This window comes from Lontra canadensis, unplaced genomic scaffold, assembly GCF_010015895.1.
Source record: "Lontra canadensis isolate GAN:19392208 unplaced genomic scaffold, GSC_riverotter_1.0 scaffold115, whole genome shotgun sequence".
In the NCBI taxonomy this organism is placed as follows: domain Eukaryota; kingdom Metazoa; phylum Chordata; class Mammalia; order Carnivora; family Mustelidae; genus Lontra; species Lontra canadensis.
This window is the reverse complement of record NW_022631109.1, coordinates 4932744-4954338: the sequence shown is the minus strand read 5'-3', so window position 1 is coordinate 4954338 and position 21595 is coordinate 4932744. Positions and strand designations below refer to the sequence as shown.

Here is a 21595-nt window from a genome sequence, read left to right as displayed (position 1 = left end):
CCCAGGTCCAAGGCCCTGACCTCATAGCCCACAGTGGCTGCTGTAGGCTCTCACTGTGATGCAGTCCCGCAGCTCACACCCACACAGCAATTCTTCTCTCAATCAGAGCTCAGCACCTGGGGAGTCTGACCCAGCCTGAGGCTTTGCAGAAGCAACAGCTATACCCACAAGGGAGAGTCTACACTCCATCCTGAGTTTTGGGGTATTCTGTGCCTTGGATACAAGGCCCCCAGACATCCCCCTTGCTCTCCCGGCTGGAGGGAGGTGGAGATGGAGGATGGCTTTCTTGCAGACAGCCACGTGTACCCCCTCCACCCTCACTCACTGCCATGGCCACCCGTTTCTTCATTCCTCGAGTCCATGAATATTTACTGAGCACTCACTGTGAGCCAGGCCCGAGCTCAGGACTTCCATGCAGAGAGTCTAACTTAATCCTCCAAGTACCCTGAGGGTCATCATGATTTCCCTCTTTCCATTGGGCAGCTGAAGAAACCAAGGCTCAGAGAGGCTGAGAAAGTCGTCTAAGCCCACAGAACTCATTAGCAGAGGACTAGGGCCTTGTGCCTAATCCAGGAGGGTCTAACTCCCAAGTCCTGCTCATACCTACCCTCTGGAGCTCACCCCCCTGGAAGCTGGAAAGGGCCTGCTGTGGTCCTCTGGCCCCCAAGCTGTCCCACCCTTAACTGTTCGAAGAGCTGAGCCCCTATCACTTCCCCTACCCCTCCCCGTCCTGAGGGTTGTCTCTCCCACAGGTGAGGAGCAGGTGGCAATGATGATGATTCACAGGAGGGTGGGCAGCCTCCAGGGAGTGGGGTGGAGGCAAGGAGGCCTGGGCAATCTCCCCAGGCTGGAGGCAGGGTCCAGGCAGTGTGGGGGGATTCCTGCCTCAGAGTGCCTGCTCCTGCACCTGCTCCTTTCAGTCCCTAGAGCTGGGCTCAGCCTGTGACCCCCAGCAGTGGCGAGGAAACCCCCAGAAGGTCTTACCAGGCAGGTTCTCTAACCCAGAAGGAAGCTCTAGAGGAAGTGAGGGGAACCAGGAAGAGGAACCCGTAGGGGTTATGAAAGCTCGACTCCTCCCCCCACTCCCTGGGACAGTGGCCCTTTCATCCTGGTACAACACAGTGCTCCTCCTGGCAGCTTCAGAGCAACCTTTACAGTTTGCAAAAGCACCCGCGCCTGTGGAGTCCCTCTCCCTCTCTCCTTCTGGCTGCTACTACCAATATCAACAATAGTGCCTCTTCCTTGCTAAGGGCTTAACATCTGTCCTCTTTGTTAAACTCCCAGTAACAGTAGGCTCTACCCATCCCCCCATTTTACAGACCAGGAAACTGAGGCTCAGAGAAATGAAAGCACTGACCCATGATTCATAACTAGGATTTGAACCCAGGTCTGTCTGCTCTAAAACCCCTGGGTTCAGCCACAGGGGTCTCTGTGCCCCACCCCCATCCCAAGGGAGGGGGTCACTGCTGAGCCCAGGCCCCAGGCCCCAGCCCCAAAGAATAGCCCAACTGGGCATTCCCCTAGCCTCTCCACCCCCCTTCCCTCCACAGGTGCCAAACACTAGTCCCACTGCTGCATCTTCCAAATCTAGTTGCAATTTCATTCCTCCCCAGGGATTCACAATCCACAAGTAATTTCAGGCCATAGACACTGGCATTTCCTGTGCCCACGCCACCCTCCAGCCACACGCCCACCCACATGCCACCCATCTGCACAGATGCACGTGTGCACACACACAGGTGCAATGGGGGTGCTGCTGCCCCTGCCGAGGGCGCCTGGGGCTGGCTGTTCCTAGACTCCAGTGGGAGGCTGGAGGGGACTTGACCCTCCCCCAGCTGGCTGGCCCTAGTCTCCACGTCCACGCCCCAATTTCGCAAAGAGAATCCCTGTAAGCATGATCGTAATAGGAATCAGCATTTCCAGTTGGCAGATCTTTCTCATCTAATCCCTCACTTGATGATGGTGAGCTCCCAGAGGCAGGTGTTTTTGTATATTCATTTCCTAGGTGCAGCAGAGGGTCACACAGCTAGTTAGGAGTGGAACCAGGGCCCTAGTCCCCTCATCTCATCCTCTCCACCAAGGCTCCTTCTCTTGAGCTGCAAATAATGACACATCATGGTCAGCAGCTCCAAGCACCTGTCCTTGCCTAGCGCTGTCTTGTTCTCGTCTAGCACTTGACGAATGTCCGTTTCTGGCTCATGACAGCCCAGCAAGGTGAACTTTTTTGGTGCCCAGTATAAAGATAAAGATGAGGTAACGGAGAAGTTAAGAGCAGAATGGCAATCCAAGGAATGTTTCTGAACTAGACGCACATCACTTCAGAAAACTCTATAGGAAGGAAGAGAGCATGAGTGTCTAATGGGCGCTTTAGGGAGTGTGGATGTGCGGGTAATGGATAGCTTCTTCCCTGTCCTCCTGCCCACCCAGCCCTTCGCCTGTTATGAGCTGTCTCCATGGCTGTTTGTGCGTGCCTCTGTCTCCCAGGAGCTGGGAGCTCCCCTAGGACAGGGACTGGGTCCTGCTCACCTCCAGGGCCCCAGAACCCAGCACCTGGCCTGACACACAGGAAGGCCCCAGACAAGACTGCCTCCTTCATGAGGATGGGGGGACAGCCTGTGCTCCCAGGCTCCCTGCGGATCGGTTTGAGAAACAGAGAGAACACAAAATCAAGACCCACAGGGCTCAAAGCTTATCTACGTTCTTTGCCACCTAAGGTGTGAATCCCCCTCTAGCACTGTCATTGATTCTTCCCTGGCTTCTGTTTGCATGCTGCTAGTGACAGGGTGCTCACTACTACTACAGCAACGCCTCACATGTTGGAGACCTTGGGGTGATTGTTACAGAGCTCCTCCATTGTATGTAAGGTCAGGGTCTTGAGTATATACAATGGTCACACTAAAGGCAGCACTGGCAGTGTCTCCATGTCAAGGGAGACAATCAGAGGTGACACTTCACAGTAATGAGGTCGGTACCTGCCCGGCAGCAACCTAGAGCCCCGCATGCTTGGAAGACAGAAGAGGCAAAAAGGAATTCATCATCCCAGCTTGAGCTGGCTCTGTTGAGGCCGCGGGCTGAGCCTCTGAGTTGTTGCAAAGACTATGAAGCCTCGAGTCAGGGGGATCTTGGGTCCGTGATTCACCCAACACACTTAGGAGCAATCCTGATCTGTAGTTCTAGTCATCCATTCATTCATTCATTCACTTATTCATTATTGGCCATCAGTGCCTGATGGTTTAGTCTGGAAGCAGGGCTGGTGGCACTGGGGGCCACAGAGGGGCCTCGGGATCAGAGTTGTTCCCTTGGTAATCAGGACAGCTCTGTCACTGAGAGCTCTTGCCAGCCAGGTAATGTTCCCTTTACTTCCGTGTAAAGGGCACAGCCTCTCCCGCCCAGTCCCAGCTCCCGGAAGGGCAGTGAGAGTCTTCTTGGCAGTCAGTGCTCAATAAGTGTGTGCAGCTGCTGCTCCACAATCAGGGGTGTTTCTACTCTGGGACACCCCCATTTTGTAGGCGGAGGGAACAAGCCATGGAGAGGTTAAGTAACTTGTCCCACAGTCACCAAATGGCTGAGGTAGGATTTGAATCTGGGCCCTTGGTCTAGTCCCAGACACTGCTTGATTAACCCTTCAGAAACTAATGTGGAAAGAGCTCAGACCCAGAGTCAAAATGCCCACCTAGCTAGACCCAGGGCAACCCCACACCTCACCACCACCTGCCCTATTTACTTATCTCATGAAATGGAGCCTGTCATCAACCTTGCCCTTCTGTCCCCACCCCCACAACCATCAGATAAGATGAAGAGAACCAGGCATTTTTCTCAGAAGGAGGGTACGTGGTGGTGGGATTTGGGGTGAGAGACACATTACTGGTCACAGGGGGCTTAAATGAGCCCAGAGTGAGTGGGGGCGTTGTTTGTAGGAACCTGGTTCTTTTAGGCTGAGGGGCTCCCAGAGAGCCTCCAGGACCCCTAGGCCACACCCTCCCCCCTCCTCCCCCCACAGGATGTGTAGAGATAAAAGGTCTGACAACCATGCCCCCCACCACGTGTCCAGGAGTCCCAGATAAGATCTTAGTCCCATGACAGTGCAGTTTAGGGCAACGTCGTGGAGACCAGATTTTACGGTGAAGGATGATGAAAGTGGGTGTGTATGTGGAAGGGGTGGTTGTCCTATGGAAGGGGAGAGAAAGGTGGGTCAAGGCTGGAAGCCCAAATCAAAAGTCCCTGACCATCATCTGTAAAATGGGATTAATCACGCCGCTTTCGTAGGTTGTTTCGAGAATCAAATGAGTTAATGCTCGAAACTCCTTGGAGCACACGGTGCCTGGCACGGAGCGGGCGCTCAGCAGATGGTGACCATTGTTGTCACTGTGTTCCCTCCACACTTGGGCATCTACCAGCCAAAGCAGTCCCTTCCATTTTAGACACTGGCCTAGGCCCCAGGGGATACCCCGAGGATATTTAAGACAGTGTGGTTTGCCAACCTATGGGGGTGTTGAGAGTCTCACGAAAGGGGCGCAGTCTTCAGAGAACTTGCCAAGAAAGTCTTCCTGGGCGGCGCGGCCCTCGGCTTCGATTCTCCGGCGCCTTCTCCTGGGGCCTGAGCGCGCCCCCCACAGGCAGTCCCTAGGAAAGCCTCGGCCGGGGAGCCCCGGAGCCCAGTGGCCCCAACCCCTCTCCCCCTCCCCCCGGGCGGCCATCCTCGGGGGCGAGGCAGCCGGCGCGTGGGAGGGGACGGCGCGCCATTGGCTTGCGCGCGGGACCGAGAGGAGGGACCAGCGCGGGCCGCCAGACTCGGGTAAACCCCGGCCGCGCAGGACGCCGCGCGCAGTCCCGCCCGGTCCGGCCCTGCCCTGCCCTGCCCCGCGCGGGCGGCGCGATGTGAGGCTCCCGAGGGCCCGAGCGTCCCCTGGCTCGCCAGCTCCGCGCAGCGCCGGCGCCAGCATGCGCTAGGAACGTAAGTTCTGTTCCCCGCCGCCGCCTCCGAGCCTCGCACGCTCCCCTCCCGCCGCCGGCCGGTGCCTGCGCAGCGCAGCCCAGCCCAGCCCGGCGGGGCTTCTGCCGCCCGCAAGGACCGCGGCAGACCTGGGGACCCCGCGCGCGCCAGCTGGACGCCCCAGGACCTCTTGGCCCCGGCGGATAATGCCGGGATTCCAGTGGTCGCCTCCCCCCACCCAAAAGGCGCAGCCCCGCAGTCCCTTCGGTTACCTCCCTTGGCGCTCTCCACTCGCACCGCCCCTCCCTCTGCCTCGGTTTCCCTTTCTACCCCGGCTTTCTCCCTTCGCTGTCTCCTCCCTTTTGGACTGTTGATTTCCCCCCTGCCTCCCCCTCAGCTTCGGAGCAAGAGAGAAAGAGCCGAGAGCAGTTTCTGTCTCCCTGGGGTCCGACTGTTGTCCCCGCGCTCGGTTCTCTGTCCCCTCCCCCCACATCGCCATTGTTCCCCGGTCCAAGGAGTGCGCGGCACAAACTTGCGAGTGCTCCTCCTTCTGCCTTCGCCCCCGCAGAGCCGCGGACCGCGGTGGCGGAGTTCCCGCTGGCCGGACCTACTGGTTCGGCGGGCCGTGGGGGCGTCCGGCAGCCGGGAGCTCCCCGCCTGGGGTCCTCCAGCCCTCAGGCCCGGGTCTCAGAAAGTGGGTGAGTGCCTGGAGCTAGGAGATAAAGGACACAGAGGCGGAAGAAGAAGCCAGACTGGGAGAGACCCTGGTCTCCGGGCCTGCGAGGGAAGGAGGGATCGGGGGGAGGGGGAGGAGGCAGAAACCGTAGCCGCGCCTAAGACCCAGTTGTTGGGTGGGAGGGTCCGGGAAGCTCAGGTAGAGACGGACGCTCCCCCGTCTCCCCTAAGTCGCGCGCTCAGCGGGAAGGGGGCAGTGTGGGGCCATCGGCTTGGCTCTCGGTGGGCTGGGGGGTCCCTGCCAGGAGCAAAATAGTCGCATCCACTTCGGGTTGGGGTGGGGTGGGGGGCGTCTATCGAGGAAACGCCGGAATCCTGCGCGCATCGCGGTCGCGCCCCACCGGGTCCGGCGCTTGCGTTGCGTTCCCTTGCCCCGCCCTCCCCGCCCCCACCCAGTGCCGGGCTCCCGCCGCCCCCACGCGGCCTCAGGGGAGCGGGTTTCTTCTCTGGAGCAAGGTGGGCGGGGGCAGGAGTGGCCCGAGGCCGGGAACTCGGGGCTCCTCTGGAGCCCAGCGCTGACGACCAGTGCCCCCTCGGTTTCCCACCATCGCCCCGCTCTTCCTGGTTGATTTCCTTCAAACTTTCCCTGGTGGGGCTGTCCTGCTAGGAGAAGGCATCACGGCCACAGGGATGCCCACCCCAACTGGGCGGCCTCTTGGACCTAAACCTCTGGTGGCCCGTGCAGAGGGGGCCAGAACCCTCTGCAGATCCTCTCTTCCTGCGAGCTAGAGATCCAGGGACACAGAGTGGAATGGGGTGGGAGGCGCTGGTGGAGCGCCAGGAAGGGACACTGTCCATTCCTTAGCAGAAGCCTCACACCAGCCCCACACTCAGCCCAGGAAGAGGGAAAGTTTTTCTTGTTGGGTTGTTAGGACATAAGGAACTGTGTGTTCACCAGGTCTCTGTTTTCCTGTCTACAAAATGGGCCGTCTGGTCCCTGAGGTCCCCTCTGGCTCCATTAGCTGGAAGCAAGCTGCCCTGACTTCTCTTTTTCTGCCCACATACTGTAGGTTTAATCAGTCCTTAAAAATTTGGAGTGGAGCGCTGAGGCCCAACCAAAGGCCTTCACCCATATCTGGCTGTCAGCACCTGTTGGATGCCTGCCCCCAGGCTCCAGCTGAAGCTTCTCCATATCTGTACTTTGCTGCCTTCCCTCTCCCCAAATCTGATGATAGGCCCCCACCAGCTCTGGAGAAAGGGCCTGCCCCTCACTGTGTGGGGGTAAGAGAGTGATGAAATTAGCAGTGACCTCTGATATACGTAGTTCAAGACTCGTCTTTACTTTCGCTGTTTGAACAAATTGTGGGCCCTATACCAAAGGTGGTTTAGTGAACCAAGTGCTGGACAGTTCTGGGCACTGGGAGACAGTTGAGAACAAAACGAAGACTCTTTCCCTCATGGAGCTGACACTTAAAAGGTAGAAGGACAAATAATAAAGTAAATTATATAGTGTATTGGGAGGCGAGGTGGGGGAGTTGACTGTCAGGAGTACTGAGGCCAGGGGTGGGGTTTCCATTTTATTTATTTAGTTTTTTTTTTAAGATTTTATTTATTTGACACACAGAGAGAGAGAGATCACAAGTAGGCAGAGAGGCAGGCAGAGAGAGGGAGGGAAGCAGGCTTCCCGCTAAGCAGAGAGCCTGATGCGGGGTTCGATCCCATGACCCCAAGATCATGACCCAAGCGGAAGGCAGAGGCTTAGCCCACTGAGCCACCCAGGCGCCCCACGGTTTCCATTTAAAACAAGGTGGTTGAGGAGGTCTTCCTGAGGAGGTGACTCTTGATCCAAGGCTTTGAAAGCGTGAACTGTGGGGATAGCTTGGGGAAATAAAGATCCTGCAGAGAATGGCCTGTGCAAAGGCCCTGAGGCTGAAATGTGTCTGCCATATTTGAGAAACAGTAAGGAGCCACTGTGATTCTCGTGGAGTGAGGGGGTGGGGCAGAGCTAGGAGGCAAGGCTGACTGAAAAGGGGTGAAGCGTATCCCTTTCGCAGATGAGGGAAGTGGTGCTCAGCAATGACTTGTAAATCACCCCAGGACATGCAGCGGCAGGATGGGGTCCCTGAGGTTCTGCCTCTTGGCCCATACTGTTTGCACTTTCCCTGCATCTCAGCTACTCACTGGCAACACGGTTTTGCATCCCTGCCAAGGTCAGGCCTGGCCAAGTGCCAGAAACGTGGAGGGGAGCCACCCAGGCTTAGTACCTCAAGGGGATCCGCAGCCCTGCCACCCACCCATTAGCCGTCTCCCCAGGTTCTCCCTGCCCATCCGTTGTGAGCGCCTTGGGATAATGTCTTTCTCCTGACACGGAGTGACCCTTGTTCCCTTCCCATTTCCTTCTTAAGTCCACCCCTTGTTAACACCCCATTCTGCATCCACATATAGCCCTTAGAAGGGAACTGAAGCTGGTATGGTCAAGGGGGAAACTGAGGCAAAGAAGTTGAGTCTCTTAGCCTGAGAATAATACCAACAACGTTATTACTGAGCATTCGCTATAAAACGGTTGCCATTCTTGGTGTTTTTGTGCATCTTCTCATCAGTAGGTGGTAGGTGTCCTTATTACACCCATTTCACTGATGACGAAACTGAGGCCCAGAGAAGTGGTGTCACTGGCCCAAGGCCATGCAGCTAATAAATGGTAGAAGCAGGATTTAAGCACAGGCCTTTTGAGTCCTGATCTACTCCTTTGACCCTGAGCCAGAGCCCCAAACCCTAGGGGAGATGGTCGGTCCTGGACTGTAGTTCTAGCCCATAGCATCCTGGGAAAAGTACAGGGACCTTTCTGCCTGCCTCTCCCAACCCACCCAGAAGGTGAATCTCCTCTTGCTTCTGGAAAAGTTGGCTTAAAATACTGGAGAATCCCTACAAGGAAGTGCCCCTTCCCCACTCTTGTCCTCCCCTTTCAGAATTTTAGAGAGAGGTAGGAGGGGCGATAGTGGGGGTGTATGGCCTGTGTCTGCTACCTCCTCACCAAAGCCCTGGCCCCAGGGCAGCCAGAAGTCAGGCTGTCCCCATGGTCATGGCCCCCATGGGATTTGGAAGCACCAGCTGCCTTTGAGGGCCCTGACATGATCCCTGGGCTGGTGGGGTCGGGGGGACGACGGGCCCATTCCCGGTTGAAAAGGATAGAAATTCCCCTTGTGGTCACCCTCTGCATCAGCAGGGACAGGGAACACCCCCCCCCACAATGACATCTGAGTGGTGACAGCTGCTGGTCAGGGGGCTGGATCCCCCTTTCCCACCACCCTCAGACCCCGGGGGGTGAGGCCCAGGGAGGTCCCCTCCTCTGTTCTGTCTTGTCTCAGCCTTTCTGGTGTGCAGGCAGTGTTTACTTTCAGTCCCTGAAGCTCTGGAGATGTTTATTTGTGATGAAAAGTTTGGGCTTCCCTCTGCCATTCTGGCAATCAGGCACCTTCAAAAGGAAGAGAATAGTAGATAAATCCTATGTGTCCCCAGGGGCAGCCAGGCAGCTGGAGCTAGGGCCTCGTGTCCTGTTGGTGTGTGGATTTCCACACAATGGAAGCCACATTGTTGAACATGACGGAGACCACACTCTCAGTTTTTCTTAGATGAGGCGACTGAGTCCCAGAGTAGGGCACTAGTTTTGCCATGGTGGCAGACAGACTCTCTGGGGACCTCAGCTGTCCTGTCTCCCCACTGGGCACCATGCCATTTCCCGTGTACCTGGACATTCTTGGAAATGGGACATGGAGTGCCTTCTTTTTCTTGAGTCTGGGTTTTGTCTCAGGGACCAGGTCTGTCCCCACAGCGGGATTCAGATCCTGCCCCCTCCTCTCCACTGCCAGGGCTTGCCTGCTGCCCCGCCCCACCCTTCGCATCCACCCTGAGCCCCGGGGGTGGGGGGTGGGGGTGAGGCAGGTGATGGATGATGCTGGCAGGGCTCGTGGTCTGCTGGAGAGGCAAGGCTTACTCAGGCGGGCTCAGCCTTTAGAATAAGTCTGCTCTCGAGGGACACACCGCCAGGAAGCTCTGTGGCGTGTAGCCTCGCCTTGGCTTGGTGCTGTCGCCCCGAGACCCATGTGACCAGACCCGCACCTGGGGGCCACTGCGATGACGTCAGTCATGACGCCAGTCACACATTAGTGAAGCAAACCCCCTTTGTGTCCTGTGACTTCCTAGCTTGGCTGTAATTCTGCCCCAGCCTGGTAAGTCAGGCATCGTGACCCACATTTATAGCACAGGAATGGAGGGTCTTCAGGCTGACTTGCCCCACGGCCTCAGGCTGGTAATGAACGTGGGTCTATCCATGCCCACACCCCTTCAGCACAGCCTTTGAGATGTGAGAGTCACTCTGCCTGAGGGCTCAGGTTGGCGGGTTCTGGGTTGGGGGTCTTTGGAGGGGCCTCTGGTCTTTGGAGGGGGTCTTTGGAGGAGCTGATGGGCCGCCCCAGGAAGGGACCATGGGGGTGGAGGACAGGGGCTCTGGACCCTCTAGCCTCCCTGGCCTCCTTGCTGGCCCTTGCTCCTTGCCTCCCCTCCTCTCGCTGCCCCCTCTCCTCGTTGCCCTGTCCCATACCCCGTTTCCAGCTATTTTACACCAACCTGATAAGAGAACAATGGGTCTCCCTGCAGCCCTTCCCTGGTCCTGCTGGGGTCACAGGGCCTTAACCCAAGGGATCCTAGACCCCAGGAAGGAAGGAAGTTCAGATGCTGGCAACCTGCCAGGGGCTTTCAAGAGGCGATGTGATGAGGAAGATGGCTTAGGGCTTAGTTCTTCCTAGAGGTCGGGTTCACCAAAGAGCACCCCAGGCCTGCACACACACACCGGCTTCTCTAAGGATGTTATTTACAGCGTAGTTAACTCGCTCCTAGTGTCAGCTCTGCAGCTCACCCTGAGAAGCTTGAGTAAGTCCCTCGGGCCTTAGTTTCTTCCTCTGTCGAGTGGGGGTGACAACACAGCCATTCTCACAGGGTTGTTGTGGGGCTGCCAAGAATTCCTGGTCTGGAAGTACTTGTTCCCTGCCTCCAGCCCTCGGACAGATGCTCTCCGGGGCAGTGTCTACCAGATGGGGAGGGATGGGGTGGGGGGCACTGTCCCTCTAGCAAAGGGTCTTATTGGAAAAGGAAGTCGTTCTTGGCTGTGACGCTCAGCGGCAGCAGCGACTCCCCCTGCATCACCGGGAGGCTTGTTAGCTGGTGGGTGTGCAGAGCCTCTGGCCTCCACCCCCCACCCCAGCCTCCACCCCCCCCCCCCCCCCCCCCCCACTGCTGGTCAGGTTTTTAAGTCAGCCCTCATGGGCACAGTCTCCATGCCTGATGGTTTCTATGGGAACCAGGCTTCCTGGGAAGGCTGTAGGGGGGTGGGGAGAGGTCCTTTGGGACCAGCATGGGAACCGCGCTCCTGCCCCACCCGACCTCCTGCCAGGGCAGGGCCTAGGCAGCCGTCCCATAAGCAACACCGTGTCAGTTGCTGTCCTGCAGGGAGTCTGCAGCAGGGGCTGGGCCCCTTGACTGCCTTTTCTCAGCGCCTCGTCACAGCCCTGTGAGCTAAAAACGAGTACCGTGGTTTCCACCAAGGCAGAAATGGAAGCTCAGAGTGGTTAGGACACTTTTTGAGGTCACAGACAAGAGAAAAACTTGAGGTTTGAGCCCAAGTTTGCTTAATCATTGAGTATACGCCCCCATTCTCCCATGACACCCGCAGCCCTGGAAAGCCTCTCTGTCCCTGGCCTCTGTCTAGTTATGACCCTTCTGTCTTGCTGCCACGGGGAGCTCTTTGGGGATGTTCTTCCTGGCCTCAGATGTCCCTGCACTTGATGGGAGAGCAGGTAGGGGCATGGGGGGGGGCGTGCTGCAGGGAGTCAGACCTTGGCCAGCAGTGGGGAGGGGGCACTTTCCACCCCTTCCCCAACTCACGACTTGGTGAGAGATATTTGGTGAGCTCCTCACACGCCAGGAAGTGTCCCAGGCTCTGTGAGCAAGACCTATAGAAAGCCTGGCCCTGGGATGCTGGCCTTCTAGTGATGGCCACGGCTTTTTGCAGAGGGGGCATGGCGATGTCTCACCACACTGTCCCCGCCCCCCAGTCCTGACCCCCACCATTTCCTGGGCACCCTATGGGCCAGACCCTTTGCCAAGACCATCTGTGCCTACTCTCTTATGCCTTCAGCATTCTGGACCCACGGATCTGAGGCCACGGGCCAGGAGGAGAGGTCAGATTTGAAGCCAGCCCCACCTGATTGCAAAGCCCCTTTCCTGCCTGTGCCTGCCACTGGTTCCTATGTGGCCCTCTCCGGGCCTCACCTTTCTGCCTCGTCCAGTATGGGTTTGGAGCCAAGCCTCCGCTTGGGCCCTGCCCCGTCTAGCTGAGTGTGATCCCCGGTGTTCTGGGTGGGTCCCACGGCTCCCCATGGCCCAGATGTCACTCACTGGGCCGTGCTGACCGAGCACCCCCCACCCCACCCCGTGTGCAGAGATGCAGAGGGAAGATTCTTGGGCCAGGCAGCAGCCCTGCCTTCGGATCACGGGGTCTCTGGGAGCCAGGTGCCTGTGACAGGACTAGGGATATGGGGTGGCAGTGGGCCATGGCCGTCCACAGGAAGACCCTGAGAGTCCAGGGAAGGAAGGGAGAGGCTGTGTCCCGGGAAGGCCCCTGAAGAACAAGGATGGTCGAGACGGGGAGCAGAGCGCAAGGAGGACCTTCCTGGCTGGGCAGTGTTTTTTTTTTTTTTGTTTTTTTTTGTTTTTTTAAGGTTTTATTTATTCATTTGACAGAGATCACAAGTAGGCAGAGAGGCAGGCAGAGAGAGAGGAAGAAGCAGGCTCCCTGCTGGGCAGAGAGCCTGACGTGGGGCTGGATCCCAGGACCCTGGGATCATGACCTGAGCTGAAGGCAGAGGCTTTAACCCACTGAGCCACCCAGGCACCCCATGGGCAGTGGTTTTAGAACTGGAACAGCCCTGAAGAAGGACAGGGACTTGCTGGCTTTATTGGGAATCAAAGTGGGAGAGGCCGGCCAGGAGCAGAATGTAGAAGGTCGTGAACTTGGGCTCTGGGAGCTGCAGCTACATTGTCCCGGTTCCTTGCTTGGCAGGTTCTCCTCCACCCTCCCCTGCCCTTAGCCTCTGGCAGCCTGGCCTGGGGGAGGGGTGAAGCCCCGAGGGCCCTCCAGAGGGCAGCTGGCCCTGGAAAGGAAGCCACAGCCCTATCAGGCAGGCTTTTTCCATTGTGCACGGCTGAATGGCTGAATGAAGAAAGGGAAGTAGGAGTGGGGGGGAAGCAGGTGGGGCACCCCGGGTGTTCCCTCTCCTTAGCCTCCAGCACTTGTGCAGAGAGAGTGTTCTCATTAACCCCATTTCCCAGGGGCAGACACTGAGGTTGGGAGAGCTGCGAGGGGCAGCCCCAAGCCCTGCGGCTGGTAAGAGGGCAGACCCAGGACCTGAACGAGCCTCTGGTCCATCCGCAGTGCAGGGAGTGGAGCGAGGGAGGTGCCCTCTGTCTCCACTTAGGTTAGAATGAGGCCGGCCTGAAAATACCTGTGGACCGGGAAGGGGAAGAAAGTTGAAGGGCAGATCGGAGGGGGCCGTGTATGTGGGTTGCCTTGGGGGCCTGGCAGGTGCGTAGGGGTACTGTAGCGGCCGCCCTAGGCTTCCCAGGCGGAGCCCGGTGCTGTGGGTGAAAAGGAGACAGAACTCCGTGCTCAGAGCGGTTAGCTAGGCTGAGACGGGTGCCGGGAATCATACTCCCCGGGGATTCCACTCTCCTCGGGAGGCCTGCCCTTTGGGGGTGGTAAGCTCCTTGTTGGGGGCTAGGCTCTGTAGGAGACCACAGTGGGTCCCACCAGCCCAAGTTCCTGATGGAGGTGCCCGTGGTTACTGTCCCCCCTAAGAGTCATGCTGGTGTCCGATGGAACCCAGGACGCTACAGTCCCCTTGCCGTACCCTGTCCCTGGAGGCCAGCACTGCCACCCCCCAGAGCCCTTGCTTTGCAGATTGAGGCTTGCAGTGAAGAGGGGAGTATCCTGTGTGTGTTGGTGGGGAGGGCTCGCTGGGCAGAGGAAGGCGGCTGATGCTTTGAGCGGGGGTCTCTGAGACAGCCTGGGATCTGATGGGCTTAACCCAAGTGCCACCTTATGCCATGGGATGGAGATCTGTGCGTAACTGTCAAACTCTGGAAACAGCCCAGATGTCCTTCAGTGAGTGACTGGATAACCAACGGGTCCATCTACTTTGTGGAATATTACTCTGCCTTAAAGAGGGCCGGGCAGGGGAAGGTGCCCAGCAGCCCTGATGAGCCCCTAGCGTTAGGTGGAATGCAAGAAGCCGGTCTCAAATGGTTCTAGTCTGTATGAGTCTATTTATAGAACATGTTTGGAAAAACAGAACCAAAGCTAGAGGGACGGCCCACAGATCAGGGGCTGAGAGGGGTGAGGGGGGAGGGGAGGGGAGGGCCAAGGCAGGTGTCCCGGTGCGCCGTTGGTCATTCTCTGCATCTCTACACTCGCTGAAAGTCGTGTAACTGCAAAACAGCAAAAAATGTTGGTTCTGCAGTATGTAAATGAAAAAGATGAAAGGCCAGAGGAGAGGCCGGAAAAGGAAGGAGGGCGAGGGCCGGGCTCCCCGGTGCTTTCTTGGCTGAGGGCAGCAAGGCCTGGCGGCTCCCAGCTGTGGCTGGCCAGCTCTCATGGGCCATCTGGAACTGGTCCACTGGGCGGTGGGAGGGACGCCAGGCTTGTTGTTGCCTCTCTGGAGTCACAAGAAGTTGTGGGAAGTGCTGAGGCATGGGGACAACGCCTGTTCCCCTGGGGAACAGTGCGGTTAAACCCTGCATTCTCCTGTGGGGCTGGTCACCCCCGCCCCAATCACATGGCCTTGGGCATTGGAAGTGTCTTCATCACCACCACCGGCGGTGTGTGGGGAGGGGATCGCATAGCGACCCCCACTTCATAGATGAGAAACTATGAACATCACTCAGCGGAGACCCCCGAGACTGACCTGTGTGGTCAGTTTCAAACTGGAGCTGCTTGGCTACTCCCAGGCCTTACGCAAGTCTAAAGCCACATTTCCCAGGCCCCCTGCAGTTTGATTCTGTGCCCTGGGGTTTATTTGTTTGGCTGCTTTGTTTTGTGTTAAGACACTGGGAGGCTAGAAAACCAGAGGGGACCTGGGCCCATCTCTGCCTCTGGCAGCCCTGATCCGGGGCTTGGAGGCTGAGACTTGGTTGGGGCCACACACCACTAAGGTGGCAGGGTGACTGCGGCCAAGGTCCGGCAGGCCCAGCAGAGGGACGCGCGATTTCTGAGCCTCTTCTGTAAGTGAGGGTAGTGTTCCGGCCTCCCTGGAGGGTGGCTGTGGGCCTCTATAGAATGAGGTGTTGGGCATGGGGTGCCGTGGGGGGTACTGGAGTGACTCAGCCCCGTCTCTGTTGGACTTCGTTGAGCTTGGTTTCCTCCTCTGTGGAATGGGTGTAAATAGTTCCCATCGCCTGCCAGGGATGGAGGGTGCTGTGAATAGAGGAGCCCAGGGCCACCCCTGGGCCAGGTTTTGGAAGCCTTTGGCTCACTGGGGTCAACACTTTTGTCTCCTTCACATAGGTTTTGTGCTGACTGAAGGTGAGGACCAGCAGTCAACTCATCTCTGTGTCTCCCAGCCCAGTGCCAGGCACACAGTAGGTGCTCAAGTCCCAGCCCGAGGTGGAGCTGGGGGGTGGCTGGGGTGTGGGGACTGTGGGGGATCATGAGCAGACCCGGGGTAGGGAAGGGGCCGGTGGTGGGTGTCCCTGACAGGAAGGGGCCCAGAACTTTTGCCAGCGCTCCAGGCCATCCTTCCTCTGGCTCCGCTGGGCTCTGGGGTCTTTCAGACCTGGCAGGTTTGAAGGAGGTTGTCTGCGAGACAGGGAGGGAGGGCTTGTTGGACAGAGAGATGATCTGGGAAAAAATTCGGTGTGGCGCCTGGACCCCAGGACTTGGGCAGATCTGCCCTCTTCTGGCAAGACCAGCCCGGACTCCTCTTTGCCCCCATCTCCCAGGAACCTTTGGATGTGGTCTCCCCTGGGGCCTGAATGCCTTTCCTGGGCCCACACGCTCCTCCAGGGCCTTCTGTAAGGCTCCATCCCGCCTGATTACCCGGGGTGTGCTGTGTCCATGGAGGCCAGATGGGCTCACACAGCTGGAACGGCTTTCGGGACATGCTCGCCCACCCATTTTATAGATGAGGAAGCTGAGGCCAGGGAGGGGAGAGACTTCCCCTAACAGTCAGCTGGTTAGAGAGCTAAATACTAAGCCTGGGCCCCCCAGAGTTCCAGCTGCTGCCCCAGGCTAACAGGGACGTCTCAGCAGGCCCAGGGGTCAGGTGTGGCTGCCCCTGAGGTCTGGAAGCTGGACAGGACCCGTGGGTGAGGCAGGGTCTCCCTTCAGCCCCTCTGCAGACACCAGCCTCCAGGGCAAGATGGCGACCAAGCAGCCCCCTCCTCTCATGAAGAAGCACAGCCAGACAGACCTCGTGAGCCGCCTGAAGACCCGCAAGATCCTCGGCGTGGGCGGGGAGGATGACGACGGGGAGGTGCACCGCTCCAAGGTGGGCTGAGGGGTCTGAAGCCGGCCTCACCCCGGGGTCCGCCTCTGAACCCCCATCTGGGGAGGCGGGTCCAGCCTGCCATTCGGGAGACAAGTAGACGTGGTCTGTGAAACTGTGGGAGCCCCGGGACTTGGCTCATTATTTTTTTCTAGGAACTTCATGGAGATATCAGGGGAATAATGACAAAAAGAAAGATCGTTAGAATGAATTTCATGCTTACTGTGTGCCGGTTGCTGCGCCAGTTGCTTTATAAGTCTGATTTAATCTGGCTAGTCTTGGGAGATAGTTATGAACCCATTTTATCGATAAGGAAACTGAGGCTCAGAGAGGTCAAGGATGTGTGCGAGGCCACCCCAGGCAGGGGCACAGCCGGGCTTTAAGCCCATGTCCAGCTGAACCCTGAGCTTTTATTCCTACCACCATATTTTCAGCTTCCTGTAAGCTCTGGTGTCAAGAACAGGCAGAGGGAGGTGGCCTCAGTGTGACCCTCCCAGCCTGGGTGACCCTTTGGCTAAGCAGAAGTACCCAGGTGGGTCCCTGGGCATGCCAGGGGGGCTCAGGGAAGGGAGTGAATGGGCTGGGGGCACCCCTGACCCCGTCTTTGTCCACAGATCAGCCAGGTCTTGGGTAACGAAATCAAGTTTGCTGTTCGGGAGCCTCTGGGGCTGAGGTGAGCGTCGAGGGTGCGTTTGGGTGGGTGCCTGGCTATGGGGAGGGGTGCTGCGTGAGACCCCGCCTCATCAGCTTCGTCCCTGTGTCCGCGTGCCCGTGACTCCATCCCATCTCGTTCCCTCTCTCTAAAGCCAGCCATCCCTGGACATCTTGGCTGGAGAGGGGAGGGTCCCCTGGGCCCTGCAGGTGGCAGTGAGGGGGCCTGGCTGTGACTTTTCTCTCCACACCTCCCCAGGGTTTGGCAGTTTGCTTCCGCTGTGCTGTTCTCTGGCATTGCCATCATGGTGAGCCCCCACCCCCGCCCTCACCCCCGCCCCTGTGTCCCACCTCTGCGTCTCTTCTGGAGGTTCATTCCCCGTCCTGGGATCCCTGCTGCCTTCCCCCAAGGCCAGCATGCTAAGGCCCTACCTGTCAGGGCTCTCTAGCCCCCTCCCGAGTCCCAGCTCCAGACAGTCCTTCTCACCTGAACCCTGCCTGTTCTGGAGCATTCTAGATCCCAGGACCCATGTTCCTGACTCCATGCCTCTGGGAACCTAGAGCCTTCTGTCCTGGCACGGGGTGTGGGGGAGAGTTAAGGCGCTTCAGCCTGGCTTCCGGGAGGAAAGATATCCAGGAGACATTCCAACTTTCCCCTGAACTGCCCACCCTGTCCACAGGCCCTTGCCTTCCCTGACCAGCTCTATGATGCTGTCTTCGACGGAGCCCAGGTGACCAGCAAGACCCCCATCCGTCTCTACGGCGGGGCTCTCCTCAGTAAGTGTTGCTGGGGCAGACGTGATGGGCAGCTGGGGCCCCACTGAGACTGAGAGGAGCGGGAGGAAGCCGATCTTTGTGCGGGGGTTGGGGTTGGAGGGCTCCCCTCCCCTTCCCAGCACACATCAACCCCCTTCAGCCCAGGAGTCTGTCTCTGCTGGGTGTGTGCTGCCATCTTGTGGCCACTGCTGCAATGTACCCAGTGGACGGGGCGGCGTCTTTGACATCATCTGGGCAAAGGCTTTCTGAGGGCTTACTCCCTAGTGCACCTCCCGTCATCAGTCATCAGGGTGCTGAGATGAATGAGGTCCTGGCCCTGCCCTCCAGGACCTTGCCGCCTAGAGGAGGAGACAAAATCAACACAGTGCAAAACCCCTCCCACTCTTGGGCCTCTCGAGTAAACCATCCCGTTTCCTTTCTGATTTGAATCACACGTGGTGCCTGGTAGGAAGCTGAATTACAGCTTTTAAGGCCTCACCCAGGTAGCGTACCTCCTCCTCTCTGAAACATTATATGGCTCCCTTTTGCCTGCGGAATAAAGGCCCAGTCCTGTCACTTGGCTTTTGGGGTGGTCTGTGGCGTGGATCCAGCCTACCTTTCCAGACCTGCCTCCCTCAGATCCCACAGTGGGCCCCGACTCCAGCCCCATCTCATGATGCCTAGCCCCCCCATGTCGGTAGGCCATGCCTTTGTAGATGCAGTGTCCCCGACCTTGTGCTGATGGCACTAATACCCATCCCCCAAGTGTCTGCCCAGGTACCAGGGGTGGGGGGCGGGGCCTGGCGGCAACTGGGATACCTTTAAGCCCTTCACTCAGGCAGTGGGAGACCTAGGGTTATAAGGTTAAGCCGGATGATGGATGAGTTTTAATTTGGGGAGTGTGAGTAGGGGTGGAGGATGTGGAAGTCTGGGATCCTGTCCTGGCTTCGACGGGGTGGGTGGGTCAAGCTGCGTGCCCCCAGCCTGCTCTTTGCCCTTGACTGCAGGCATCTCCCTGATCATGTGGAATGCTCTCTACACGGCCGAGAAGGTTATCATCCGGTGGACTCTGCTCACCGAAGCCTGTTACTTCGGGGTCCAGTTCTTGGGTGAGTCCCAAGGTGGGCAGTGAAATGGGGAGACGGATGGGGTGGGGGATACGGGCAGGGCCACTTGGCCCCTGGCTCTCCAGCTCCCCCCATTTGGCTTCCAGGAAGGGATGGAAATCTGAAGGGGAGGGGCACACATGGCGGTGTTTACCCTTATGTGTGCACCCCTGTGCTCACACACCTGAGACGTACCTGTACCTTCTTGAACACACACACCCACATACCTACACACACACAGACATATGTCCACAGCCTCCCACACACACGTGCACCTGCAGCTTCCCATAACCCATCACTCCCTCGTGTACCCAGCACAGGTGTGACAGCGCACACCCAGTGAGGCCCACGTGCTCCCTCTCACCCCAGCATCTGTCCCGCAGGGGACATCGGACCAGATGTGTTCTTGAGGCCCGGCAGCTGGCAGGAGACCCCAGCGCAGCAGGTCATTCTGTGTTGGGGGTTGTGACACGCACCCCTCCTCTGACCTCTGTCCCTTCCCGGTCTTTCTCTCTCGCAGTGGTCACCGCCACGCTAGCTGAGACAGGCCTCGTGTCCCTGGGGATCCTGCTGCTCCTGGCCAGTCGTCTCCTTTTTGTCGCCATCAGCGTTTACTACTATTACCAAGTTGGCCGAAAACCCAAGAAAGTCTAGCCCCTTGCTGGGCTAGGGGCCCCCGTGGGGCAGGGAGACCCTGCCTGGGGCCTTGGTTTCCCTCTGGCTCCTGGAAGGCAGGAAGGACCCTGCCTGCACCAGGCCTGCCCCAGGCAGGTGGGGCCGCTTGCCTTCCTTTCCTCCTGGGCACCCCCACATGCTGTGATCTCCTGGACTTTCAGGCTTGGGGAGGGACAAGGCCTCGGCATCTCTGCCCTTCACCCCACACAGCAGCACCTCCTGTTTTTGGCTCTCTTGGCCTTCTGATCCCGTGGATAGACACTGACCAAAGAGCTTGAGTCATGGGGTGTTGGGCTAAGGAGCGGCTTCTGCCCCTTATGCCAGGACACCTTTCTTTCGTTTGGGAGGGGTGCCCTGCTTCCCTGTCCTCCCTGCACCCCAGCCACTCTAGTGCCCACACAGCTGAACGTGGCTTCTGTGTATGCCTGGAAGATCTGATCGCTCGACCCTGAGCCCATCCTCCTCAGCATGGGCCCTCCTCACCCATGGGAGCTGCCAGCTGTCCCTCCGCACACATCCCTGCCCTTCCCACCACCCCACTGCGGGACTGACGGGCAGGGACCCCTGAGAGGCCACCTGCAGCCAGAGCCCTTGCCCAGCCCCAGCCCGGCCACCACGGGCTCTGTCCTAGGGCCTCCCTCTAGGCTGCTAGAGGCGCTCAGGAGTCCCCTCCCCGCAACTGGCCTGGGTCCAGAGGCCCCCAGCAGCCTCCCCGAAGGCCGGCCTCGGCAGTGGGCATAAAGGACCCCGTGGAGGCTCCCGTGAGTGACAGGGTTTGGAGAGGAGGAAGAGAGAGAAGCAGCAGCGGCATCTCCTGGTCCCTTGTTGTGTCCTTCAGGGTCTGAGGTCCGCTTGGCTCAGCCCCTCACCTACCCTCAGCCTCTCCCTGGGGTGCTGCCCCTGAGGCCCTGCAAGCTGGGACTCGGTGTCCTTCCAACTCAGCAGGGAAACGAAACAAATATTTCCGCAGGCCGCGCTCATGTCCCCCACCCCAAGTGCCCCGGAGGAGGCCGACCCGCGGCTCCCTCAGAGCCGAAGAACCCCCTGTCCTGCCCCTGTCCCCCCGTCCCCATGTGCGTGCCCCTGTTGTCTGTCACTTCTCCTGCGCTCCTTCCCTCTGGGACACAAGTGCATTCACTGGGCATGGTGGCCCTCGTGTTCTGGTGACAGTGTGGACAAAGGCAGCCCAGGGCCCCACACTTGCTTCTCCTCTCGGAATCCAGCATGTTGGGTGGGGCAAGGCGGCTGGTGGGCAGGGGACGGCCTGGCTGCCGCTGGCCGCACCTCTGCCCGGGAACCTGGCCCTGCCCGAACTGGGCCCAGCTGTGCCCGCAGCCACGCAGCTGGTCCCTGGCACAGCTGTGGGGCTGCTGCAGGTCCACAGCTGAGGGGCGAGGCCAGGCCGCTCGTGACCCGCTGAGCAGAAGGGAGAGGCTGGGCTCTTCCCTGACCTCCGCCTCCTGCCGCTGTCACGTGGTCCGCTACTCAGAATCCAGCTGCTTGCTCACAAGCCCTGGCCAGGGAGGGCACCCACTGCCCCGTGGCCACACTCCTGTCCTCAGCCTGACCCTAGCCTTTTAAGGCCTGTCTCATCCTCTGATGGGGGATGGGTGGTTTGTCCTCGTCCCCAGTGGGCACGGTGGATCGGTGTCCCCAGGGTCGATGGCAGGGAGGTAGAAAGTTCCAGCTTATCTGTGGGGCTCTGGGGGCTGTGCTGGCCTCACCCCCGCAAGCTCCCTCTCCCCGCTGGGTGCACTGGGGCAGGCTAGAGGGCCGAGCTCGGCCTTGCCCCTTGGGGTTTGGTCAGGAGGGCCTGCTGGGATGCAGGGCCTGCTGGGATGGCTTGTGCTGCTGGCTTAGACATCAGAGCTGGGCCCAGGGGGAGGGAGCCTGGCAAACAGCCAGTGGTCTGGGGACATGGGGGATGTGGGGGACACTAAGCAAGGAGCCATTACTGGGATGGAGGCAGTGACAATGGGGAGGGGGACCCACACATCTGAGGAAGACCCAGGGTGGGCCCGTGCTCCATCCTGAAGGTTTGTGGAGATACCCCCCCAACCCCCAGCCCACCACTCTCTATCCTTGTCCCGGAGCCCAGCACCCTCCGGCCAAGCTGCTGCCTCTGCCTCCCCCACCCCACCCAAGGAAGACCACCTTTCTTCACAGTCACTATTTATTCTTTGTTCCTTCTTTTTGTAAGAAACAGT

General features: G+C 58.8%; 1 protein-coding gene across 1 annotated transcript; it reads left to right on the top strand.

Moving 5' to 3' along the window:
* Positions 1-4798: 4798 nt before the first annotated feature.
* TP53I11 (tumor protein p53 inducible protein 11) lies at positions 4799-19847 on the top strand. Its single transcript, XM_032840700.1, has 8 exons — positions 4799-4954; positions 15222-15295; positions 16044-16203; positions 16815-16873; positions 17111-17159; positions 17532-17628; positions 18615-18716; positions 19234-19847. The coding sequence occupies exons 3-8, from the start codon at positions 16075-16077 to the stop codon at positions 19365-19367; spliced, it is 570 nt and encodes a 189-aa protein (XP_032696591.1). The 5' UTR covers positions 4799-4954; positions 15222-15295; positions 16044-16074; the 3' UTR covers positions 19368-19847.
* Positions 19848-21595: the final 1748 nt, after the last annotated feature.

Bases quoted from the DNA above. Each gene is read 5' to 3' on its own strand.
- TP53I11 (XM_032840700.1), top strand. From the start codon at position 16,075: ATGGCGACCAAGCAGCCCCCTCCTCTCATGAAGAAGCACAGCCAGACA. The intron at 16,204-16,814 runs GTGGGCTGAGGG...CTTTGTCCACAG, and splicing joins GGGAGGTGCACCGCTCCAAG to ATCAGCCAGGTCTTGGGTAA. The intron at 16,874-17,110 runs GTGAGCGTCGAG...ACACCTCCCCAG, and splicing joins CGGGAGCCTCTGGGGCTGAG to GGTTTGGCAGTTTGCTTCCG.